The sequence below is a fragment of the Rhea americana genome, unplaced genomic scaffold (assembly GCF_003343005.1).
Source record: "Rhea americana isolate MKP2758 unplaced genomic scaffold, rheAme1 scaffold_30, whole genome shotgun sequence".
Lineage (NCBI taxonomy): Eukaryota > Metazoa > Chordata > Aves > Rheiformes > Rheidae > Rhea > Rhea americana.
The window spans coordinates 670,624-695,159 of record NW_028186424.1 but is presented as its reverse complement, the minus strand read 5'-3'; the positions used below and the strand labels follow the sequence as shown (position 1 = coordinate 695,159).

At 35.6% G+C, this 24,536-nt stretch overlaps 2 protein-coding genes across 2 annotated transcripts in view; one reads left to right on the top strand and one right to left on the bottom strand.

Annotated features, from left to right (window-relative positions):
- The first annotated feature begins 1,626 nt into the window (after positions 1-1,626).
- On the top strand, positions 1,627-13,841 carry ZNF518B (zinc finger protein 518B). Its single transcript, XM_085309566.1, has 2 exons — positions 1,627-9,643; positions 12,527-13,841. Exon 1 carries the CDS (start codon positions 1,823-1,825, stop codon positions 5,084-5,086), a length of 3,264 nt encoding a protein of 1,087 aa, XP_085165692.1. The 5' UTR covers positions 1,627-1,822; the 3' UTR covers positions 5,087-9,643; positions 12,527-13,841.
- The window catches only part of CLNK (cytokine dependent hematopoietic cell linker), a 42,715-nt gene continuing 27,069 nt past the window's right edge, over positions 8,891-24,536 (bottom strand). The window contains exons 13-18 of the mRNA XM_085309680.1: positions 24,151-24,226; positions 23,004-23,047; positions 18,112-18,239; positions 17,666-17,743; positions 14,982-15,137; positions 8,891-9,037 (exon numbers count right to left, since the gene is read on the bottom strand). Coding sequence (XP_085165806.1) covers positions 8,891-9,037; positions 14,982-15,137; positions 17,666-17,743; positions 18,112-18,239; positions 23,004-23,047; positions 24,151-24,226 — 629 coding nt within the window. The remainder of the gene's footprint in view (positions 9,038-14,981; positions 15,138-17,665; positions 17,744-18,111; positions 18,240-23,003; positions 23,048-24,150; positions 24,227-24,536) is intronic.

The following is a 24,536-nucleotide window of genomic DNA, read 5'->3' as shown; positions in this document are numbered from 1 at the left end:
AAGGGTGAAATTACAATGTATTTTGGCTTGTTTTCTCTGAAATAATGACAAAGTAGAACTGTTTACATCAGAACTTTTCTTATTAGGTATTCAGCATTTGGGGGCAGTGGGTGAAAGAAGTGGAGATGCAGCATARGCTGTCATTGTAGCATTGACTTGTTCTCTTTCCACACATATTTCCTCCTTGGACTTCCTGGGAGACTGTATGTGTGCACGCACTGTAGCAGTCAGACATATGACATAGTAGCAGATGGAGCACAAGGCCATGAAATAAAAGCTTTCTGGGTCAAATGCTTACTTATCAAGCGTCAAGCAATTGTGAAGGTATACCGTAGTGTAAAAATCTAATTTGAGTAGGATTTTTGTAATAGGATGTTAGTAGGTAATAAGAGCACTGTGCTTTTGGCTCTGTAAATCAAATGAAACTGTAGATAAACATGGAAAAGAATTAGATTTCAGAAGCAGAAGTGACTATCTTCTGTAAGATATATCGAAATGTAATGGAAACTAGAAATACCTGAGGGTCTATACATGAACACACATCTGTGCAGCACTGTCTCTGTAAAGAAGAATGAATAAGAAAGGTGTTGAATAGATTTTACCCATTGCTGTTAGCTCTGGACATCATATGACTGACATTTATCTTGCATGTGTCTCAGAAGGGTAACTTTTATTTATTTTCCGAATATCTGTGGTCTTACAGTCTTGGCAAAAGCTGTTAAAGCCAAGCTCTTGTCCATGTTAAATATAGAAAAGAGACAGTGAGAGTTGTGGAACTAGCAGGACCAAATACTCTGCACAGGTTGGTGTGGTAGTTTTACACTGGTACTACTATTTTCCCTCTGCTTTCCATTGCATTGTTTATTTTGTTTGGTTTACACACTTGGTTTTATCAGGAGGGAGTGAATTCTTTATATGCTTGTCCACACATGCAGAAATGATTATACTGTGGTATTAAGAGAAGTGAAAGRTTTTTTTTCTGCAACTGCAGATTATTTTGACTTCATTATTTTGAAAACGTGAAGTAGAAATCGCCTCTTGTTATGAATTAGCATTCAAGATTCTTGGATTGGAGATGTTGGCAGTGATTAAAAAAGAACTTCTACCTGTACTTAATGATTTTTAAGTTGCCTTGAAATTCATGATGTTTAAAAGCAAACTCATGTTTCTGTGTTTCTAGTAAGCTTTGCAGTCTTTTTCCTTTTTTCTACTGAGATTCACAAATGAGTAACACCTGTAGTGCTTAATAATATCTTTTCCTGAATCAAGGACTATATATGAACTAAATCATACTTTAGTGCTAAGTTCTGTTATTAAGGAACTTTCTCGTTAAATACATTTTTTCTGAATGTTAATTTTGAAAACGAAGGGAAGAAATGCCATAAACAGTCTAGGTTTTGACAGATATTAGATCATTTTATGAATTTAAGAACATTTTGAATATAAGCAAACAAAGGATTCTTTAACTGATTGTGTATGCTTTGTTTAAAATTAATGGTTGTATGTGCACAATACAATCAGTGTTATTAATGATAGATYTGCACACTGTAGTTCAGCTGTAATTCACTAGTACATTGATTAGTAAACCCATAACTGACTTAATCTTCTGCTTTTTATTTCTTCAGTGCTGCAAAGTTAAGAACTTGGGAATATAATATGGATGCGGCTCTTTGAACAATCTTTCTTCCGAAGTGCGTGTTTTGCAGATTGGTGACCTGGATGATTGATTGATAAGCAACATATGCAAGACTAATATCAAGAAAATATTCTGCCTGTTGCTGCTATGGTTTAAGTATATTGCTGCAGAGTCACGTCTTCTGAAATGCAGTTGAAAAAAATGAGGGAAATTTTACCAAAATTGTATCCTGGCCAACTTAATGATAAAAATAATTCCTTAAGTACATCCCCAAAGCAGTCCTCTGAGGATAAAACAAATCCATCAAAAGGAGATAATGACCAGAATTGCTGTTACCAAGGGACTGAGGCTGAGAATAAGCTGTTACTGATAAACTGTATAAAATGCAGAAGTGTTCAGAAAATTTCAATGCAAGATATAGAAAAGCATAAGAAACTTGGGTGGACTGAAGATAAAACTTTCGTCTGCAAGAAATGCAGTCACATTACACCACCAGCCCTCCATTTTATTCCTGAGGGTGCCAGTGCTGTAGACTTTGAAAAATGTGAAAAAACATCCCCAAGTAAAAACCAGAAAACTTTTAAAGTTAAAAACTTCCTGCCAGGTAAATATTACTGTGACAAATGTAGATTTTCAACAAAGGATCCTTTGCAGTATAAAAAGCATATAGGTCAACATGAAGAAATTAAATTTATTTGTTCCCACTGCAGTTATGTATCCTACACCAAAGGAGAATTCCAGAGACACTTGGTGAAACACACTGGAACTTTTCCGTATCAGTGTGAATACTGTGAATATGGTGCTGTTAGACATGATTATATAGTAAAACATACAAGAAGAGTACATGAAACACCCACAAAACGGCTAACAAACACTATCATAAACCGTAAGCAAAAGAAGTCTTGCTTGCCAAGTCAAAGCACTTTATTTGAAAAGCAGAAATATGATAAAGTTCCTTTTCAAAATGAACTTTCAAATCCATCTTCAAATACAGTTTGTGAGATTCCAGATAAAGTGACTAAAATAGTCTGTTTGTCTCGTGATATAGAATGTAGTATAAACACAGCATCAGTCCAGGATAAAACAGTATTGGAGCCATCTGAAATAAGCGTATGTGAGAATCAAAGTGTGGAAGTTGAGGTATATTCTCCAAAAACAGAACCTTTACAACCTGGGATGCCTTTAACAGTAATTGCACCGTCTGAACTTGTGGTTCCCTCTAACTGTTTAGCTCAAATAGTAGAGATTAAAATAGTGAATGGAGCACAACAGCTGGTTCTTAAATTAATTCCTATGGAAGAAGCAACTTACAAACCTGTGAACTGCACTGAAGAAGAACCTGAGAATCAAGGTATAGAACGATCTGCAGAAGGAAAAAAATCTTCTGTATTTCAAAATGAGTTACTAACCATGGAAGTGAATGTAGACAAATTATCCAGTGTTAGTAATCAGCTTACATCAGATAGTATATATGGTAGGAATTCTGAATGTTTTTGTTCTTCTAACTGTCAACCTTCAGACTATAACTCTGTATCTATACAGAAGGAAGATGCATCAAAATTATGCTTTCATTTGGTGAAAGGTATTGATGTCCATTCAGGTGTTATAGAACTTTGTTCTCAGTCTCTCGTGACTTCTAGTACTGAAAAAGTAAGTGATCCTAAATCCTTAAGGAGGGAAACAGATGGAAAAAATAATTTGCATTATGATTTGTATTGTTATGAAGAAAGTCTGGATATATCCCCTCCCAAGTATGCCACTACTTCTGAAGATAAAAATTCCAAGAATGTTTTTGTAAAGGCTGCTCAGGGAGGCAAAAAATCCCCTTCTTCTGCAATCCTTAAAGAAAAGGATACATTGCTTTTAAAGAGTGAAGACAATGAATGTAAGAGTCCACTAGTCAACTCTTCAGGTACTCATTTAGCTAGTAAGAGTTTTGATAACAAATCTGTTAAATCTTCTGAAGCAGGAAGAAAGTTTCACGTCACTAAAACTCCACCTTTGGAGGATATGAACATTAGCTTAAGCAAACTAAGGAGAGTTGATACCATAAATCAAAAGAACAATCTTCTCCTAGAATCATTAGAGTTAGAGAAAATGGAAAATAAAGGCAACCCTTTTGAGGGACCTGTCATTTCATCTGTATTTTCTCTTAGCTCTGGTGCTGAAAATGTTCCAGAAGGCATTAGATGGGATGATACAACGTGCAGTAAAAAGTCAGCAACACTGCTGTGTAGAAAGATTGCTCAGTTGATGTCTGCTGCTGAGTCTAACATGAAATCTATGCCTTTGAGATGTCAGGCCTCCGGTAAAAAGGTGTTTTTGCCTCAGGAGAATTCAGCAAGCTCTGAGAGAATTGTTCCTGACACTGAGTTGGAACGATCTGCATCTTCACCTCAGCTGCATGGTGGGAAAAGTGTGATCACTAGTGAAGAACACAATGAAGATCAACTCCTTACAGTGGCAAAAACATCTAAAAGCAGGGTGACTAAAAACTCCCATATTGCTACTCCAGTGTTTATTCCCAAAGGGACAGTGCTGAGAGTGCTGAATGCCACTAGCAGTCAAAACATGAAAGGAATAGAAAGCAGGAGTGAAGCATCAGCTCCTTCTGCATATTGCAATGAAATGCTTCTGCCTCGTCCAGTTCCTGTCAGCATTTCTGAGAAACTTGGCAGTAACTTGCCATGTTTATCTAATCAGAGTGAACTGCATGCTCSGTCCCGGAGTATATCACTCAGACAAAGACCAAAGCGAGAGGCAAGCCTGAAAAATAATAGTAAACGAAGTGGTGTATTATATCAAAAAAGCAGCGATGTGAGTAAGCAAAGCAAACTCCATTCAAAGAGTCAACAAGGACCCAAAAATAAAGGAAAACAAGCAAGCTTCAGGGAACATCCTAAGAGGAAAACAAGAACTCAGTCAGAAACAAGTTCTGGTTCTGACATGGCCTATCTGTTGACAGCAAGACGTCTTAGGCTTGTCCCTTTGAGAATGAATCAGTTGATAAAATGCCCTCGTCGTAACCAGCCAGTTGTGGTATTAAACCATCCTGATGTTGACTCACCAGAGATAATTAATGTCATGAAGACTATCAACAAGTATAAAGGTCACGTGCTGAAAGTAGTTCTCTCAGAAAGGACAAGTAGTTGTCTTGGTGTGAAACGTTATCGAAAGCGTCTCACTCTTCAGAATGTTGAGACAGGAAACCAAGCAAAAAAGCAGAGTATGTTAAAAATGAAACTAAAGAAGACACATAAAAACAACTATCAGGTGGTGGAAGCTTCACCAGCTGAGACACTTCAGTGTATGTTTAAGTGCTGGTTTTGTGGAAGGGTATATATGGACCAGGAAGAATGGATAAGTCATGGACAGAGACACTTGATAGAGGCCACCAAGGGTTGGGATGTTCTTTCTCTTCCAACAAAAAAACATCAAGTGAGAGATTAGTTTACTTGTTTTATTCTTAATGAGTGCCACTAATTTGCCTGGAAGGGAAGACAGAAATAACTTTTATTTTGCCCAAAGGTTTGTATTGTTAGCAAAATGGTAGATGAGAACGGAGTTACAGAGATGATAAGAAATCAATAGTGAGGGCTAAGCACTACTTTGCACTCTCATAATTGAAATACGTATTGGAGGACAACTTCATCTGTTCCCTAAGAGAAATCTGAAAATGATTTGCTATGCAAACATCTTTCTAGTTGCCATTTGCCATGCTAGGATACTGAGCTGCAACTGGTTTGTGCTAGTTTGGTATATGTTAAAATCTTAGACTACAAGGTATGTGTAAAGTTAGGATTTTTTTTATTACAACCTAGTGTTTCAGAGATCAGGCATACATGTACTAAAAAGCACCTTTGATCCTCTATGGGCAGCAGGTATACGCCATAGCGTTAGTGAACAAATTAAGTGCCATGTAGAAAAGTAAATTAAAGTACCCTCTTTTAGTGGGAAGGAAGCACCTCTGCTGACTTCATTGGTATACACAGATGTAAATGAAGAATTGTGAGATCATTTGCTCCCACTACATCAGATAGCACTGAAAAGCTTAAGTCTGTGTAGTACGTAGGCTTTACCTGGCCTGTACTGCGTAGATGTGAGAGAGAGAGGCGTCTTGCCGGCTTTTTGTACTTGCGTTGTTCTAAGCAGGCAAAGCCTGAGTTGTCATCAGGCTTAGGCTGTGAGGAGAGAGAAGCTTTTCTCTGTCTGTTCCTAGCAGACTGTTCTGAAGTCCAGGGAGTGAAAAGCCAAATATATAACCCCCTACGACCATGTGTATGTGTAGCCTGATAGAAACACATCTGCAGAATTGGGCATTTGGTTAGATCTCTAGTCAGTGAGTTCATGCTTGTTCACAGGGAGAACTTGCTGAAGATGAAGACCATTCAAGATGAAAACCCATGTTACACAGCTTTTATGTTGACAGTGTTGAACCAGATTTTCAGTGTAGTCTTTCAACCTTCTTAATCTTAAGGACTTGGATGTTGTTAATACATTTTAGATAGGCCTCAATTCATATAAGCACGTGCCTAGTTACATATGTACATAAATATGTATTTACTGACTTGAGTGCAGTGTAAGCAGATTACTCAGTTGCTTAAATACTTCTCTAAATCAGGGCCAAATTTCAAGTTTTAGTAAGAAAGGAGGATGGATGATCCTGAAGTCTAATGTTTCTGTATGTGAATAATGGATGTTTTCTTGTTGATTCTAAATCATTCTATTCTAAAATTACATAGAATGAATTATATTGAATTAAGCACATATTTGCAATTAAAATCACTTCTTACATTTTTACAGATAAAAAGTCAATACTGACTCTTATGCTGGATATGTATTATATGTTTGAACTGGGGCTACTATTTGGAGGAAGTGGTAGTTCCTGACTTCTTTTCACTGTTGATGCATTTTTGTAAACGACTTAACTAGGCTGGGAATATTTTTTTTTTATATATATACTCGGGCAGATTATACGTTGCTTTTGATAAAGTATGTACGGTATCTGTATTGAAATGTAAATATTTTAGAACTATAAAGTACATCTTTTGAGCTTTATTTTACAAAAAACATTTAGAACATTGCTTTCCAACCATTTTGCAATACAGTGTTAAAATCGTTCAGATACTTGGTGCTTTCAGAAGTCAAATCTTATATATCATTGTGTACACATTGAAGGTTTTTGTATTATTTGTGCCATAGGCTACCTATTTCACAGAATAAATTTCCTTTTATCTGTTTTGTCAGTAATAACGAAATGACAGTTCTCATTTTGTATTCAAATGGAATTATATTTTTTTAGATGGGTATACTAGAGGGTTTTTTCACTTCATGTACTTTGATGCCAAACTTAACAGTACTATTTGCATTTTTGATTGTGAAAATACTTTCATTTTAAAATCCTGGCATATCACATGTAATACTGAAATTGTTAACATAAGAAGAAACATGGTTAAATTTCTCCATTGTTTAAACTCCTTCAGTCCAGGTTACTGCTTGAATTAATTTTGTTTCTGTAGAAGCTACTAAATAAATGTTTTTGAATTCTCTTTTAAGAATTGCCACTGACAAAATTAGAACATTCTTAACAAAAGCTGTATTGTGTGGTTTTTTTAAGTGTTGGTCAGCATTAGAAACTAGATGTTTTAAACATACTAGTAATGTTTTTGTCTTTGCTTTATTAGACGTCTACAAAAGCTTTTCATGTCAGTGACACAGTCTGTTATCTACATTGTTAAGCTGTGTTATTTTTTCATGTGTTTAATTGGGAAAGTATGTCTTTTTAAAATATGATAACCTTTCATAAATTAAATTGTGTGGTGGCTACAAAACTCTTAAAGCAGATTATTTCATGCCTCTTTATCCTTTTGATGAGTTCTGCCAAACTACCCAGCGGTTTCTATTTTGTTAATTTGGTTCTAATTTCTAGGTAATGTAATGTGAGAATAATTTCCTTCAGGAAGTTCTGTAGATTCAATAGTTTCAGATAAATAATTATAATGAATGTTCTCTTCTGCATTTTGATGCAACTTAGAGAAGTAAAAAGGTTTCAAGTAAACCAACAACCATCTACTAATACATATATATATTTTTAGAACTGGTCTGTGCTATTGCRAACTACATTACAGTTTGGATTGGAATGTCATGTTTTTGGGCTTGAATACTTTTATTCCTCTTGTTCCTATTATGTAAGGATAAAGCAACTGAGGTTGATTTCAAGTTTTCCAATTAACTAGTCAAACTTTGAGCACACTTAGAAAGGAAGATTATTGATGCTTCATAGAAAAGTACTCATGTTTTCTTGTCATACTCCAGTTGAATTCAGTAAAGTCTTCCAAAACTCTGATTATATGAACATATTATTATACATTGTGCTGGAAAAATATCACCTCCTCATCTCCTTTGGTACAGAAAATCTTTTTGTTGAATTTTAACACTTCTGCTCTTCCCAGTGATGTTTTTTATCTCTGGATTTGCACAGGCAATTCAAAGGGACTGTTTGCATAAATAGTTTTACTCTGCAAGTGTTTGAAAGCTCAGATATGAATACAAGTATCTCTTACTTGAGCTAAAGAATAAGTCCTGTTACTTGACATGAGTAAGACTTACTTCATTAAAGCTAGCCTTAGGCTCTGGTCCAGTACCTATGAGCATCAACTGACACCTACTGATTTCAGTGGCACTGAGCAGGGCTTTTTAATGTACACCCACAGATACATATGCACAATGAATGAAACAGTAATACAGTTAACCCTCATATAAGTAGATTGTCATGTCTATTTTAAACAACAAGAATATTTTTGATATGGATATAATACGGTTTATTAGGTTTTGCTATAACGTGAGCTTCAGTGACTTTTTGCTAAGCAAGAGTGAATTTGGTTTTCATCTTGTGTCAGCAGGTACTACTCAAGACAAGCAATTTGTTCAGCTGTTGTCAAGATACCAGAAGTCAATTTCTTCTAGCACTTCCAAGTGAACTAATGTAATAACATGTACTTTACCTGTAGTACATCCTTTTAATTCACTTAAATGTATTACCCAAAACAATTAAAAATTTAAAAAAAGAAAAAAAAAGAAAAAAAAAAAAGGAAAAAAGGTAAACCTATAATCCCAGTTTGAGAAAACTTTCTTAGTGGTAGATTTAGACTGCTTCACAATGTGCATTGGGAGCTCATGACCCAAAGTCTAACCTGGCTTCTGCCACATTTAAATATGTGTTCTGTTTACATATGTACAAACAAATTGGTGACGTTAAGGCAGAAAGCATCTTTTGTGCAACTTGAATGGATATGTAAGGTAGCACTGTTCTCTCTGGATTCCTGATTTGTCCTTTCCATCAATAAGTGTGATGGGAACATATTTGTAGAAGTCAATGATTTCTTTCACAGAATTAAATTTCTGGGGAAAAAAGTAAAATTTTAGTGAGTGAAAATTGAAATACTGGAATTCTTTATCTCTTCTAACATTAAAACACTTTCCATTGACAATATTAGAAATGGGCAATACTTTGTGTAGAATGATAAGATTAAATGGAAGCTATCATAAAAATAAAAGCACCAGAGTCTAATCCTCTTATATCTCCTTTGGGCTTCTGAAGAACTGTCATCTTTAGGAGAAAGCAGCTTGCTGCTTGAGACAAAAAGGGWGTATATCTATACCTAAGGAATGCAGTATCACCTGTAAAATTTTATGATCACATATGCATGATAGACTTTGAAATGATGAAGTAACTGTAAATCATTATTAACTTTTCCCCTGTTACAAATCACGCTTATGTAGTGCATAATGCTTTACATTGCTAGTTCCTCTGTCTTTTTCTTTTCCGGCTCAGTTTACTGAGAAAGTAAAAGCCTTTTGAAGAATGAGACTGAAAGGGTCTCAGCAGGGTTCTATYGGTGATCTCTGTTGATCAAACCAATGGCATCCTTTAATCCTGTTCATATAATGACAAAGATGTGGACTGAGGTTCCTGAACAGACCAAGCTGCAACTTAAAATTGTCAAGGTATTTATCTTCACCTGTTCTCCTTGAATTCTGCCATTCTGATAGCTACTAGTCCTCTACTGTCCAGTCAATGCATTAGTAGTCAGTCTCTATCMCTTGCCTTCAGTTTCTTTTCCTTGTGGTTGGCCCTGTGTGCAGAACTTCCAAGCTTTCACTTTCCTAGACTGAACAAGCAACTTCTAATTTTGTGATCTACTTCTGTCATCACACTACTGTTTCTCCTCAGTTCTTCATTGAGTTCATTGTTATTAAAATGCTAGAATTGTACACAGTAATGAAAGGTTACTGTGACGTTAATACTTACCCATAGCTAAAAGAAGTATATTGTTTATTATATTACATTTACTTTATCCATGGGCATGTGGTGGGGGCATCTCATGATCATCTGTTACTTCCCTCTGATCCACTCTCATAACAAGATAATCTTTCAGATAAAATCTGTGCTCTGATGCAACTGCTCCTTCATTATTTTAGCATCAAAACTGTTTAATCCCAAAGCGAGTGTAGTAATTTTCTAAAGTTTTGCTTTCACAATATATACTTGTCTATGTTTGCTCAACTTTGTCCTTGCCTCATGTTCAAGATTGCTATTGTTAATAGAAATCTAGGCAAAATTGTAGTTTGTGTTTCATGCCATACCAAAGTAATTTTTTGTTAATCTTATTTTTTTTATTTTTTTTTTTTATTTTTTTTTTAAAGCAGGCCTGCTTCTTTTTCTGTTGTCTGACTTGTTTGTTGAAACGCTGTGATAATTGTTTAATCTCCTTTGGACCTAGTTTAACTTCACTTGGCAAATGTCACATTATGCATTGCTGTACCTCTAAGCCTCTAAACTGTAACTCTTTCATAATGAGGGGAAAAATGCCTCTCAGCTGACTTCTGACTTTTTTTCCTGATTTCTTTCATCCTCCATTTTCATTTGAGTTAATGAGATTTAAAATATTAAATCCTGAGTCTCTTCATGGCTGCTAGATCATAAAATCAACTTAGACATCATATGACGAGCATTGACAGTCTTCAGTTTTATGGTTTTCGACATTTAATGGAAACCCATGCTTTCTGTTAAGCATAAAGTCACTAAGATGAAGAAAATGCAGTCCTTCAGAATTGTTCTCCCTTGAATGTCTGAAGAGATTCAAACAGGTCTTTGCTTATCTTAGGGGTGTCCTACCTGCTGGTCTCTAGGCTATTCAGAGGAGACAGGTACAGGGTCTCGAGGATCACTCCTTTTACACAACTGTTACCTTAAAGAATACAGACCATGATGCAGAGACTAAAGCCTAATACTCAGCTGTGCCCATGTGCATACTGTAATTGCTGCCTTTCGGCTCCTCCTTTTGTCCAACTAGGTCTCTGTGTTTTGTCTTCTTTGAAAAGCAGAAGAGCTTCAAAAGCCTGCTTAAGAGCAGTCCTTAGTTAGACAATACTTTCAAGAAGATGGAAGATGTAGTGTTGAATTGCCTAGGGGTAGTGGTGAGATTCTAGACTAAGCATCTCATCCTGAATTTAAAGCGTCATTTGAGCCATGGACAAGGTGTTTACCTTAAAAGTGTCTCTGCCTGTCTCTCTTGAAGGAATTACCATCCTCCTACAGGGGTCTGCTATTCCCATTTTGTTGCAGGTCACTTTTGACATAGCACTGTCGGTGAAAGCGCTTGTGTGCGTGATTGCTCATCTACCCAAGAGCTTCATGGCTGCTAACGGTAGTTTGAGCTAATGCATTTGACTCCTCTTGAAATGAATCAAGCTGAAATGATGTGAGCTGTGTGATAGTTTGAAAACGACAAGTAGCTGCAAACTGTGACAGGGAGTCACTGAGAAAACATCTGTGACTAGCACAGCCCAACCCAGAGATAGACATCCATCCATGGGCTAAGTTACTCTGTGAAACAGGCTGTGAGCTGAAGCACAGCCTATTTGTGCCTTTGGTTTTAGAAAATAAAGCAGTTGTCACTGCATTTTGAGTTGAGCCTGAAGCTGCAAGCATGGCAAAACAATGTATTTTGTGTGTGACAGATTTAGTTTTACAAAGGAGTTAACAAGAACAGTGTTTAATTTCTGTGTCATGATTAGCTTTGAATGTAAGCAAGGTTTTGAGTTCTTTTGAGCCATCAAAACAGTTGTGTACATGAAAAGAGATACAGTATTGAAATCTGACTGTAATGGGGGAAGGCAACAGCCAAACAGAGGATGTTCATGACAGCAGTTCTGAATGTAAAGGCCTAAATTTCACATATTTCCATTTGGGGACCTGGCTGTTACTGCTTTGTGTGATCTGGCCCCTAGCTGGATCAACAAAATACATGAAATATATACATAGATGTGGACATCTGTGGCTTAACTGCTAGTGTAAGATTTAGGTATAGTAACAGAGTTAAGGTTGTTTTATTCTCCTTCACTTGTATTCATTATAGTCAGGTTCAGTACTAATTTATGTGCATAGGACTTCAGTTACTTGGTGCTGATCATTACTCTGACATAGAAGTAAGAATTTTCTAAGATAATCAGAAGTCTGATGATGGAATATCTTTATAAAGTTAGATAAGAGCTAATGATGCCCTGCATGAAAGTTGAATTAAATTTTCAAAAAATTGTTAATAGAAAATTATGTTAACATTTATAAAGTGTTAACACTTAATAATCTGTACCTGGAAAATGAAGAGTTGCAATAGGAAAGGAAACACTTTGAAGAATTTTAGTAAACATATAAGGGGGGGGAAAAAAGCTTTTAAGGGRTGGAAATAGACTAACCCAAAAGTGAAAGTATGCTGCAGAAAAGCAGAAATACTGAACTTACTCATTTTTGTGAATAAATTGGGAGAGAATATAGATATTGTGCAATAGGTATGCATTTTCTGTTTTTTTTTTCCTTTCTCTCACCAGGTAAATGGGATATTCACCTAATTTTGATAAAGCATCTGGTCTGCATTATATACTGCAAAATATAGTACAACAGGGGGGTTCCCTACAGAGCAAAGGGAGTATGCAGAGCATTCTGAAAAGCATTTAAGAGATATTGGAAAACTATAGGCTGCACTTTGTTTGCTGACACAGCCTGACAAATTTTTTTAACCCCCCGAGACAAGAATCTTGAGAGGTGCAGAAGCTGAGATCTCAATTTTCAAGAAAGAGCAGTTTGGGCAATCCTTTCAGATGATCTGAGATGAAAGTAGCTGTGCTGAACAAGGCTGGTAACACTGATCGTTCATTATAACTTATGCACTTCTTGCCTACTTCAGTGTGTTCATTTTATTTTCACATCTGCTGAATATAATGCAGAGAAATGGGGAGGGRGCTGTCATCTCTGTGCCTCCCCAGGGCTACACGTAACTGGTTATCTATCAAAACCATTTTGTAATTTTTCCATTGTAGCTGATCTATGGAAGATTTCTAAATAAAAGAAAAAATACTCAATATTATAAAAGGATGTTTAAAAGGCATGTCATGATTTAGAAGGTTTAAAATGCAAGTCTGCAGACTTGTCCATTAGAGCCAAGTCTTAGATATACKGTTGGTAATTAACTAGACGCTTGAAATCGTTATTCTGGAATTGTAACATTCTAATCTGAGTGGTCTCTTTCCAGAACCACTGCTTATGATGTTTGCTTTTTGTGAACAAGTTGAAACCAACCAGAAAGTCATGATTTTTTTGGTATTTCCTGAGACAGGAAGAATCATGTTCTTCTTCCCTCTGGTTCTGTAAAATGTTGTTTGTTCTCTCTTAAAATTGTTTTCATATTGTGTCACTTTTTTACTTTCCTAGTTGCCTTAATTGTCAGATATGCTAAAATGTTAAATTTTGGCTTTATGTCATTAATTGTAATGTGTAATACACGTACTACATTATTTTGTAGTATACTGTATATGTGTTATTCTATTTTTTTTAAACAGTCATCTCTTCTAATCTGAGACTTTCTGATTTGGGCCATTACAGGAAGACTAAACAACCTAACAGTCATGGAAAACTAAACTTCCATTCTGTTAAGGACATACTAAAACTCCAGGAAATTGTCTACCTCTCTGAACTGAACCTCCTCGACAATGTTTTACAGCAGACTGATAGTCCTCAGCAGCAATGCCATGATGATATATGCAGTGTTATTCCCAATTTGTTCTATCTTTCTGCTTCCCAAACTGTTTTATTGTGCTTGAACAAAGAAGAGTTTTTTTTTTTTCTCATTATTAAACCAGTGTTCCTAAAGAACAGTTTGTGTCTCATCTTTGAAAGCTCATGAATCCTATTCCACAATTTCTAAGAGAGTCCAAATTTAGTATTGGTCTTGGCAAATTCATCGAGTTAGCTAGAATCAGTTTTGAGTTGAGTTTTTCAAGTCTACCTATAGAAAAGATAAGTTTTAAAAGTACTGTCGCTCATAAAAAGGACATAATTGAAAACAGCTGCAGTGGCTTTGCCACTTCACTTTAGCTGACAATCTGTTGATTGATCTCATATTTAATAATCTTCATAATAGTTTCTTGTTTTCCTGCTGCAAAATCTGGTCCTCTTTTATGCATGATTGATGCTCAGGTAGGACTTCTGTAAATTTCTTTATTTTTTTTGCAAGTATTGCTTCTTTATAGAGATAACTGTTTCAGTTTTGAAATATCTTTTTCTTCATGTGGGGAAGACATGCAGATACTGTTATTTAACTATATAGCTAGAGTAGCAATTAGACTTTTATGATGAATATAATCAAATTTAATTAGGTAAAGGAGCATAGCATATTGCTAAGCTAAGGGGATTTTCTAATTTAAATTTATCATATTTCAGAGATGATTGAAGGGAAAGAAATCATTCTTTTATTGCTTCTAAATATCCATGACAATTTTTGTCATATTTCCTCATTTTTTTTAAAGATGCTGACTTCCTTTTGCTATTTGAGAGAGAGACAGTAAGAGAAACTGGCTGATTATACAGCAATAATAGCAATAGGGCATGCTGTCAGATGTATAGAGCTGCATATGTTTTAAAACATCTGCTTATATTGTTATAAGTTACAAAATGTGTTGTTGTATGTATAAAGAGTTATACCTTGAAAGGAAGGACCTCCCCTTTGCTTTGCAGGTGTTACTTAGAGTCAGAGCAGGTAGAAGTATTTAGACAGAATTATCCATTCTTAGGAAATTTTCATTGATTTACATCAGAATTTGATTTATCTTGGAATTGCTTAAAACATTGAAACCTACTTGAAATGAGAGGACTGTAAAAGAAACTGTAATGAAGCATAAAGCAACTTTCCTATGTGGGGGAGTTTTTAACTAATCGCCTTTAGCATGAAGAGCTGTTAAGTGCAACTCACAACCAATAGACTGTAACATCAGATGGTATTTTACTTACGTCATCCCCTCTGAGCCCTGTTCCCAGTGCATACTGTTGGCTGTCTTCCAGAAAACGTACTTTAATGTTGTATACCTTTTTTCCATAATAGACGACCAAAACATACGGTTCAGCATTTGATTTCTTCGAACAATCTCGGACCAGGAATGTCTCATCCTGTATGACMCAGATTATAATAGTTGTTATTACAGTAAATCCTAGTGAAAAGCATTTTAAAACATTGCCCATAGCTACAGTTTGGGGGTAAATCTTGCGGTTATAAGTTATTAAAATCATGATATATTTCACAGCTGCAATAATATCAACTTCTTAAATGGAATTTGTTTGTAGGCTGTTTAGCGAAGTATTTTTTTAAAGCATAGGGAAACTGCTTTTATTAAAATAGCTAATTTCTATAATGAGTCATAATCAACAGACTTTGACACTAGTGAAAAATCATAGCTAGATCACTACTACTGTATTATACAATATTAGTCTGAAATCTGTATTGAAATTCCATGCTAGAAGATGTTCTTAGAATTAACACGGGTGTTGCAAGTCAAATCAATGAAAAGAGGAAAGTTAGTGGATGGGCAGTAGATAAGAAGAGAGTGATAATAATTCCATTAAAGGTATGAACATTATAATCCATGTTTTCTTTCAAAAACACTATTTTGTGTGTGTAATTTCTTTTGGATAGAACAATTCTTTGAAAGAATGAAAGACAAAATACAGATCAATGAAGCTAAGAACCTCTAAGTTTTTTAGATTTTTTTTTTCTGAATAATAAATTACTGTCACTGTAATAGGGACTAAGAATTGCATACTTAAGTACACCAAGGGTCCTGAATTATGTTACTTTTTTTAAGATATGCAGATAGTTAGTGTCTTTTGATTTCTTCATCAAGAAATGAGTTTGAATTTTGGATAGATTAAAACCACTATGCTATTCCCTAAAGATGCGATGAATAAAATGAAGTCCAAAACATATCCCCTCTGTCACTGTTCTTGCTGATAGCCCTTCTGGGTACAAAGGGCTGTGAACCAGGCTACACTATCAGAGAACCTTGTTTTAATGAGGTAATTCTCACACTTGGCTATGACAAATAGCACATTTTCATTAGTTGCTTTTCTTTGACGCTACTTTCCTGTACAAGCACAGAGTAGCTGTATTCTTTGTTTAATAAAGTCTTCTCAGAGTGGCCAGTTCAGGGTGGTGCAATAAAACATATGGCTGATGGGTAGCCTCCAGCCATTGCTCTAAATGKAATTTCTTTCCTTAAGGAGTAGTTGAGCCCACTGAGAAACTGGCTTCTCTCCCATATACAGTGGGATCCGGTACTTTATTTAAAATTACTRTGCATAGAAGTAACATAAAGAAACATTGTAAAATCCTTTCTGAGCATATGTGACTGGAAACACAGCTGGAAAGTTAAATGACCACAGATTTTAGGAAGGTTAACAGTATCAGAATAACTTGATGCTATTGTAAGTTGGTCTAACTGTCCTCAGACTCTCTCTACAGCTGGTTGTGTGTGTCTGCCAGAGAACCTCGGACAGTCAACAGGAAATGCAGCATTGCACAAGGTCCTGCAGGGCAGCAGCTCTTTGAAGCTCTTTGCTGGGGATTAACCCTTTATAGCACATTGGTCATTATATTCTCTGAGCTCTTTCGATGAACACACTTTCTCTTCTGAGACTGCAGCTGAGAGGTTCTGTGATAAAAATTACTCTGGAAGAAAAAAACAGTCACTGTATTTATTCTAATCCACAGTGTGCGCAGAGTGGAAAACTTGTAATGCTATTGTGAGTTTCTCAAGATTTGTTGTTTTCTTAAGGAAATGTCTAGCTTTCCTTACTCAAGATGAAAGTTGGACAAGTGCCCTTAAAAGACTCAGTGAGAGGAGGGGGAAAAAAGAAAGTCAAAAACAATAATAAAAAATCCAGCCTTCAGAATTTTGGGTACTGGAGGTTGACAGGTCTGAATGGGACTCCCATATTTCAGCCCTGCAGACATGATCTCAATCTCTGATTAAGTTACAGGTTAGGAAGATTTTACACCTTTTGTTGACCACACTATGTATCTTAAAAAAAAAAAAAAAAAAAAAAAAAAAAAAAAAAAACACAACAACAACTCAAGCAGTACTTCTTATCCCACCCACTTTGCCTAGAGTGGGCCAATGAAAGTATCCTTTCTATAGATCATAAACCAATATTCTCAACCTCTACTGTTCAGTGTTGTCCAGGTTGCTCTGCTCTGTTCTTTCAGCTCCCATGGATCATGCTGCTCCTTCTGTTCAGCCCACTTCCTTTAGATCTCACAAAGAATTTAATAGTGACTGCAAAACTGCAAGATAGCTGGACGTTCCTATGCCTATCAGTTTATTTAAAACAAAAGTTCAAAATACTGAAATATGCTGCTGCTCCTAATCCCATCAATGATCTCTGAACAGTTGATCAGTAAAATACTTGGTGATAATATATGTGTTTGATAGTGTCAAAATTAAACATTTTAATGTCTAAATGTTTAGCAAAATGCAGTAAAACATGAAAAGTTAGCAACCTTTTAAACTCTTTGTATATTTTTGTGTCAAATGTAAATTGTTACAGATTGTATGTCTAGGTTAGCACTTGTAAACTATCATAGTTTACAATTGTTTTCTCCACAAGTCTACACACCTGGTTTCAAGATAAATTGTACTTACAGTGTTTTCCCTTAACAATGCCTCCTCTGCTTCACGGCGATCATATTCTCCAATGTACCAGTCATATTTGTTTAAATCCTTAATTTTAAGATATCATAATTAGTATCTAGAAATCAATGACAGCTGGCAGAAACAAAAGCCAATGAAAACTGATTGTATCTAACTGCATTAAAACAAGCTTATCACAGTTTATCAAAACAATTTTAATGCATCTGTATCAAGAAATTATTTTAGAAAATCTGTTTCAAATTAGGCATCAAATTTGTTATCTGTAGTGTCATAAAGTCACATTGGGCTCTTTTCAGGGCCCAAACACACAGCTATCAGACCACTTAAGTTCATAGAGAAGTATATTCAGTAAACAGCAGGTCTTGTCTATGTGCATTGTACAGGGATAGTCCTGTTTTCTAAGAAGCTGTCTCTTTACTAAATGAAGCATTTTTTACCTTTTCAATAGGCAGAGATTCCATTTCCTGTTTTACAAATGAATGTTTTGATTTATTTTCGTACGATAGGAGCCGTGTAGGAGATGGTGACCTCTTAACTGACAAACTCTCTACGTTTAACGTGGACCCTGCGAAAGTAAATTCAGAAGRAAAAAAGCCTTTTGTGATATTAGCCTTTAAAATTTTGAAATTGTCAACTCCAATTGGTCTTGTATGAATACAGCACCAGTAATTTCAGATTCAAGCCCAAAGAGGTTTTGCAGATTTTTCTTTTTACATCACTCTCCTAGGTTCACGTGCATAAAACATAAGAAAATGTTAAACAGAAACTAGTAATTACATATTTAATGCTAAATAAAATATTTAATAAATATTTGGGGACATTTGTATTCTACAAGTGTAACAGTTCATTCTGTTCTACTTTCTCCTTTTGAACCCTTGTAGCAGYGTTTGAGCAAAGTATATTATAACCACTTATTATCCTACTGTCAGATAATATTGTTTCTATCAAGCTGTAGGAGTCTTAAAAGATTTAGTTCTGCTGATAAACTTCAGTCTGCTCTGCAATTTGTTTAATCAACAAATTTTGGACCAAGCCTTATTTTTTGAATGCAAAGAAGTGAGTCTGCTTCCTTGTAGTATGAAGGTGGTGTTCCCAGGCTGCATGTTCCAGCCCCCTCCTCACTGGTGAGATTACAGTGAGCTGATTGAGGGAGCCTAGATAGCTGAAAATTCCTCCTGAAGCAAAAGTGATTAGCATTTGTACGTTTAACACTGCACATTTAATGGCTATGATCAGCTTGCCATGTCACAGGAGAGCTGTGGGAGCACGAGGGCCAGGGCAGGCACGTGCAGTGTAGGGGACCACAGGAAGGTGGGCTAACTGGTTCCACTGCAGCCTGAGGAAAAGCACTGGCATTTTTGTAATTGTGTATTTGAAATGCAGTTTTATATGTACATACGGAAAAAATGGTCACTTGGAGAATAAAAAATGTATCCTGCTATACAACAGATTAGATTTTTGTTTATTTTGTGCAATGCTGTGGAGAGAATTGACCTAGTGAGTGTTACAGGAGTGAATGAGTGAATACGTGATTATCAGTCCTTTCCATCTTTCTTGCTGGTGACTGACAAGAGACAGCCGTGTTTGCTGAAACTGTATTTCATTATGTTTTATCTATGGTTCATGCTCTATCAGTTTATTGCTTTTCTGCCTATACACAGTGTTTAATAAAATATTAAAGGAATTCAACTAGGAAGTTTTTTTTTTGTTTGTTTTGTTTTTTTTTTTTTTTAAACAAAAGAATAGTTTTCATCATGTTTCTTTGTTTCATACATGTGTGTGTCATGGTCTGGTTTCCGACAGCATTTATTTATTTTTAAGGAAGTAAACAATGCCCACTGATGTCAGTAGAAAAGCAGCTGTCTTCAATGGGCAACCAGTCAGTTTAGAAATAAACTCAGAGCCACTTGTTTAAAAGGGCTGGAATGAAGCCTCTACATTTTGTCTGGAATTATTGAGYTGTCAAAATGTTGCCATATCCGGTTTGCAGCTACATTCAGTTCACTAAATACTGAAGTTCTGTCATTTGYGCGCTCGCTTTATTTTTAGTGGCTGTCTGCAGGTACTTTATTATTAAAAGGAGACCCCACAGCTAAAACTGTATATGCTTTGTGACTGCTGCTGTATACATTCAGAAGAATTTTTTCTGCTGTGTCGTAAACTTTAGGACAAGAAGTGGAAAATTCTCTTGCAATGCTCATCAAGAAATTGAAAAAGAATCTTTTAAATTTTTGCACAAGAAAATCATTAGTTTTCAACAATAAAAGCTAAAAATGCCAAACAGCGAAAGAGCCATGTGTAGAAGTYATTTGTATAAATTTAACAAAACAGAAATTTCTTCTCAGAAGTTTTATTTTAATAATATTTATTTTAATTTTAATATTTATTTTAATTTAATTTTAATTTTATTTTTTTATTTTAATTTTATTTTTTATTTATTTTATTTAATTTTTTAATTTTTTATTTAATTTTAATATTTATTTTAATTTTAAACTTTAAAAAGTTTTATTTTAATAATATTTAGACTTTTTTATTAATATACTATGATCTAGTTTTTAAGCAAATTAGATAATTGAAAATGTCATTTTGGGCTCCCCAGTACTAACTAGAAAGACATTGATATTCTGGGATGAATTCAGTGGAGAGCCACCAGAAAAGTCAAGAGAGTGGGGGAGTATGTGATGTAGAAGGAGAGGTTGAGGGAGCTGTGTTTGTACAGTCTTAAGAAGAAAAGGCTGAAGAGAAATCTTACTGCTGTCTGTAACTACCTAGTGGGAGGGCGTAGAAAAGCTGGAGCCAGACACTTCTCAGAGGTGCAGAGGATAAYAAGTAATGGACAGAAATTGTTATACAGGAAAATTCTGAGTAGGGTTATTTTTTGTTTGTTTGTTTTTTGTTTGTTTGTTTGTTTTTCATCTGAAGGTGGTTAAAATACTGGAACAARTTGGCCAGAGATGTTGATCTATCCTTGGAAATACTTAAAGGTCTACTGGACAAGCTAGTAAATCACTTGAGAACAGATATTTAAGCTTATTTTGGTATGGAATAAAGTCTAACGGGATTTTCAAAATAATTGTTTATATAACCTATATGAGTTTTGTGGTGTAGCTGACATTTTTTTTTTTTTTTTGCTTAGTTGCCAACTGTTATGGTGCATTATACAGTTTTGAAAGGATATTGCAGCACAGCAGGTGGGAAGGCTGCTTGCTTGTTCCATCCTTGTTGTTTCACAAGGGCAAGGAACTTATGGAAGAAAAGGGAGATTTTGCTGTCCCAGAGAGCCTGAGCTTGAATAAGGAGTGATAGTAGGAATGACAAAGTTCCTGAAGTGCAGACTGAGGCAAAGTACCTAGAAAAAAGAAGCAGTTGTGCATAGGAGAGAGGACTGAGACTCCCAAGAACAACAGCAAGTAGGGACATAGATGAACTTCGTGGATTGTGTAAAGAAAGATTTTTAGTAGCTGTCTAGAGGAGAATATGTGGAACTACACTCCCAGTATGAGAAAGAGGCTGATAAATGAGTGGCTCAGTGGAGGGCCACTAGCGTAGTCAGAGCTGGAGCACTTRTCTTCCTATGAAATGAAGCTGAGTGACGTGGCTAGGTTTAGCCTGGAAATGACTTAAGTTAAGGTGAATCCCACTAAATTTGAATAAATAAYACCTTGATGTGTTCTTCCTGGTCCTATTTGCTTTTAGTATAAATTCACATTATGCAACCTATAGGTTCTCAGCACAGCTGAGTTTTGAATTTTTGATACAGAAATACATTTGCAGAGGCAGTTAAGGGAGAAAAAGTATAGTAAGCGTAGTCAAGGATAGTAGGAAGTTACCAGCAAGGATAGTTCCTAAAGCCCCTAAGTCTTCTTAGGCATGAACTCTTAAAGTCCTGATTTAAAAAAAAAAAAAAGGTATGATAGCACAAACTTAATTAGCTAGTGTGTTTTTAACAAAGTTCAAAAAAATCCGAAAAGACCAAGGTCATGTTGCAATATCTTGCATTTATAATGCATCCATCCTGAAGATGGTTTATGCTCTTCATAAATTAGTCTGTTCATGAAAGACAAATATATTAAAGAAATAGTTTCCTTTACTGTATCTTTTCTCCTTAGTATGTATTTATGCAAAAAGAAATCATGCTTACACAGTAGAATGACAGATATTTTCTTTTGCTTACACAATTTTTGTCATTAAGCATGGGTAATAAAGAGATTTTGCTTTTCAAAAACCCATAAGCAGACAGTGTCTTCTCTCTTGGATTTATGGAAATGCTTTTTAAAGTAGTTGTAAGTATAGTGAATAAGTAGGGACAAGCCAAGTAGAAATATGAGGTTAAATTAAAAAACAGGCCATATTTTTCTAGAACAGAATAGGTAGAGAGGTGGGTGGATGACAGATGATAAAATGACAGCAAAAAGCTAACACAATTTTAAAGGGTTTGCAGAAGTATCATCATCTGGATTAGAGACACAGGAATMTGTATGCGTAAGACACTAGTGAAACTACTCCTTTATGTTGCATCTAGTTCTAGGAATCTCAGAAAGATGGATAGAAAATGAACACTGATGTTGCTATGGTTACTGGGCAAGCCATACCAGAGACCTGTTTTTGGCAGAGCACCCACAGAGGTTAATGTTGGCTTCCAGTACATTCCCTTAGGTAAAGCATTCAGTCCGGTGAATGTACTATTTCCAGCCATAGTAAGTCGACCGACTTGTCTGAGTATGACACCTACAAATTCTTTCCTCTGCAATTTCTTCACAGAAAAGCCCGATTTATTCCTTTACACAAAGGTATTAAAACAATAGTGGAGCCTATATAATGTCTTGAGTATCCGTAACTTCTGCTTAGCCCAGCTCATTCTATCTCTGCCTGGAAAAGCAGACTGTTCTGCTAGCTGCGTGCTCTTTCTGTGAGTGCTTCTTKGTATACCTAAATGATTTTCCATCTCTTCCTCTCCCTATTATCCTTCCTTGGCTTGTCCAAATCTGCTTAGTTTTCTGGGTATGATGTTCGCTAATGGTTTAACACTGATTCTAGGTTAGCCGTGGGGAGAATGAATTTTTCTTAGATTGCACCAGTCATAGGTGTATAGCCAAGCACATAACTTTCCTGTTGTTTCTTCATGACTATTGTCTGTGGCATGTTTTACTTTTTGTYTGATATGTCTCTTTAGCAGTCCCTCTGTACTAACTCCATGCAGATACCCAGTGTAGACATACACACGCAGAAACACAGATCCATTTCTTATTATGTCACAGTTTTGTATACGTAACTGTAACTAGCTTCATCCATTCCTGTTTTATATTTCAAAGCAATCTGTAGTTCTTACCTGAGCTGCAAACATTTTTAGAACTCTTTAGTGGACATGGAAGGCTAGAAGAGAGCAATGAATGAAAGTAATGTTAGACAAATATTTCTGATAGTGGGCAGTGCAGTGCATATATTCCCCAGCGTATCCTTTCATYCTTCAGCAAATTGCAGCTTAGGGCCTTCCCGGGTTTCCAGTGGTGGTTTTATATTTAATGCCTTTTGACAGATTTCCCTTCCATTAACTTCYCTAGCCACTTCTTGAAATTCTCTAAATTTTTACTCTCTACAGCAACAGTTTCACAGTTTGTCTGTTTTGAACCTATCCCCTAATTTCACCTGCTGCTACCAGTCTTCCTCTACAAAAGGAGAAKGAACAATTGTTCCCTGTCGTTTGTGATTTTCTAGACTACTGCTGAGTACTCAATTGATCGTACTAAAAAATACCAGCTAGAACCCTTTCATTAGGAAGTGCACTGCTGCCACACAACAAAAAAACAAGTCACAAATACTACTAAATTTAGTATAGGCAGTAATTTTATCTCTGAGACACTCCAGCACTGCAAATAAGGTTAGGCAAGAGGTTCTGTTTTCTGTCGGCTGTATTTGTCTAGGAAAGATACTAAACCACTTCAAGTTATCCTATGCTATCCATTCTTGTTCATTAAGTGCTTAAGAAGGGGAGAGGTGTGGTGGATTTAGATTTTAAAAAGCCTTTAAAAAAGAAAGATTTGCATAGGTTAGAAAAGCAGAAAATTAGGAGAAACTGGCAGACTTCTACAGAGGAATAACTGGCTTTCAGAAGGTCACCTATATTTTCTTCATGTATAAAAAGAAAATATGTGGGAGGGGAAATGCTGAGGTTGGGGGTGACATGGCTTCTTTATATAGTATATTTAACATCCTATCAGGGAAATTGATGGAAATATGTAGTGCAGTAGTATAGTACTAAAGATAAAAATTGCATGTGCAATTACAATAGCTTGAAGGCAATTCTGAAAGACAGTTATTCCCATGCTTCAGGGCAAAACATATATTTCACTATGTGGCATCAGAGAGTGGGATCATCTTGCTTTTATTGCATAGTGAAGTACAGTTTTCTAGGTGCAAACTGTTTAGGTTTTGAAGCATCCAGTACATACATACTCATTAAATTCTTATATTCCTACCTGTCTTCAGGATGATATTTTGGTTTATACTGTTCTGCTTGGAAATTTAATTCAAGTTTCTTCCCCAAATCTGCTACTGTTTATAATAAAAAAAGGTATTATTTCCTCTCATGCGCAACTTTGACAGTATCTAACAACTACTGTGAATTACATTAAATTCATATATGATAGGAAACAATTCAGTAGTAAAAGCTAAAAGGCTACAATCRATCTGACTTTTAAACTAATGATTTCAATGGAAAACATTTATACTAGGACTGGATATTGCATGTGACACTGAATATTACAGGCTTTGTTGATCGCAGATATGGATTAGCATATAGGTAAATAATGCAGAATGCTGTACTAGAAGTGTATGGAGGATTCATAAATCCATTTTATAGGCA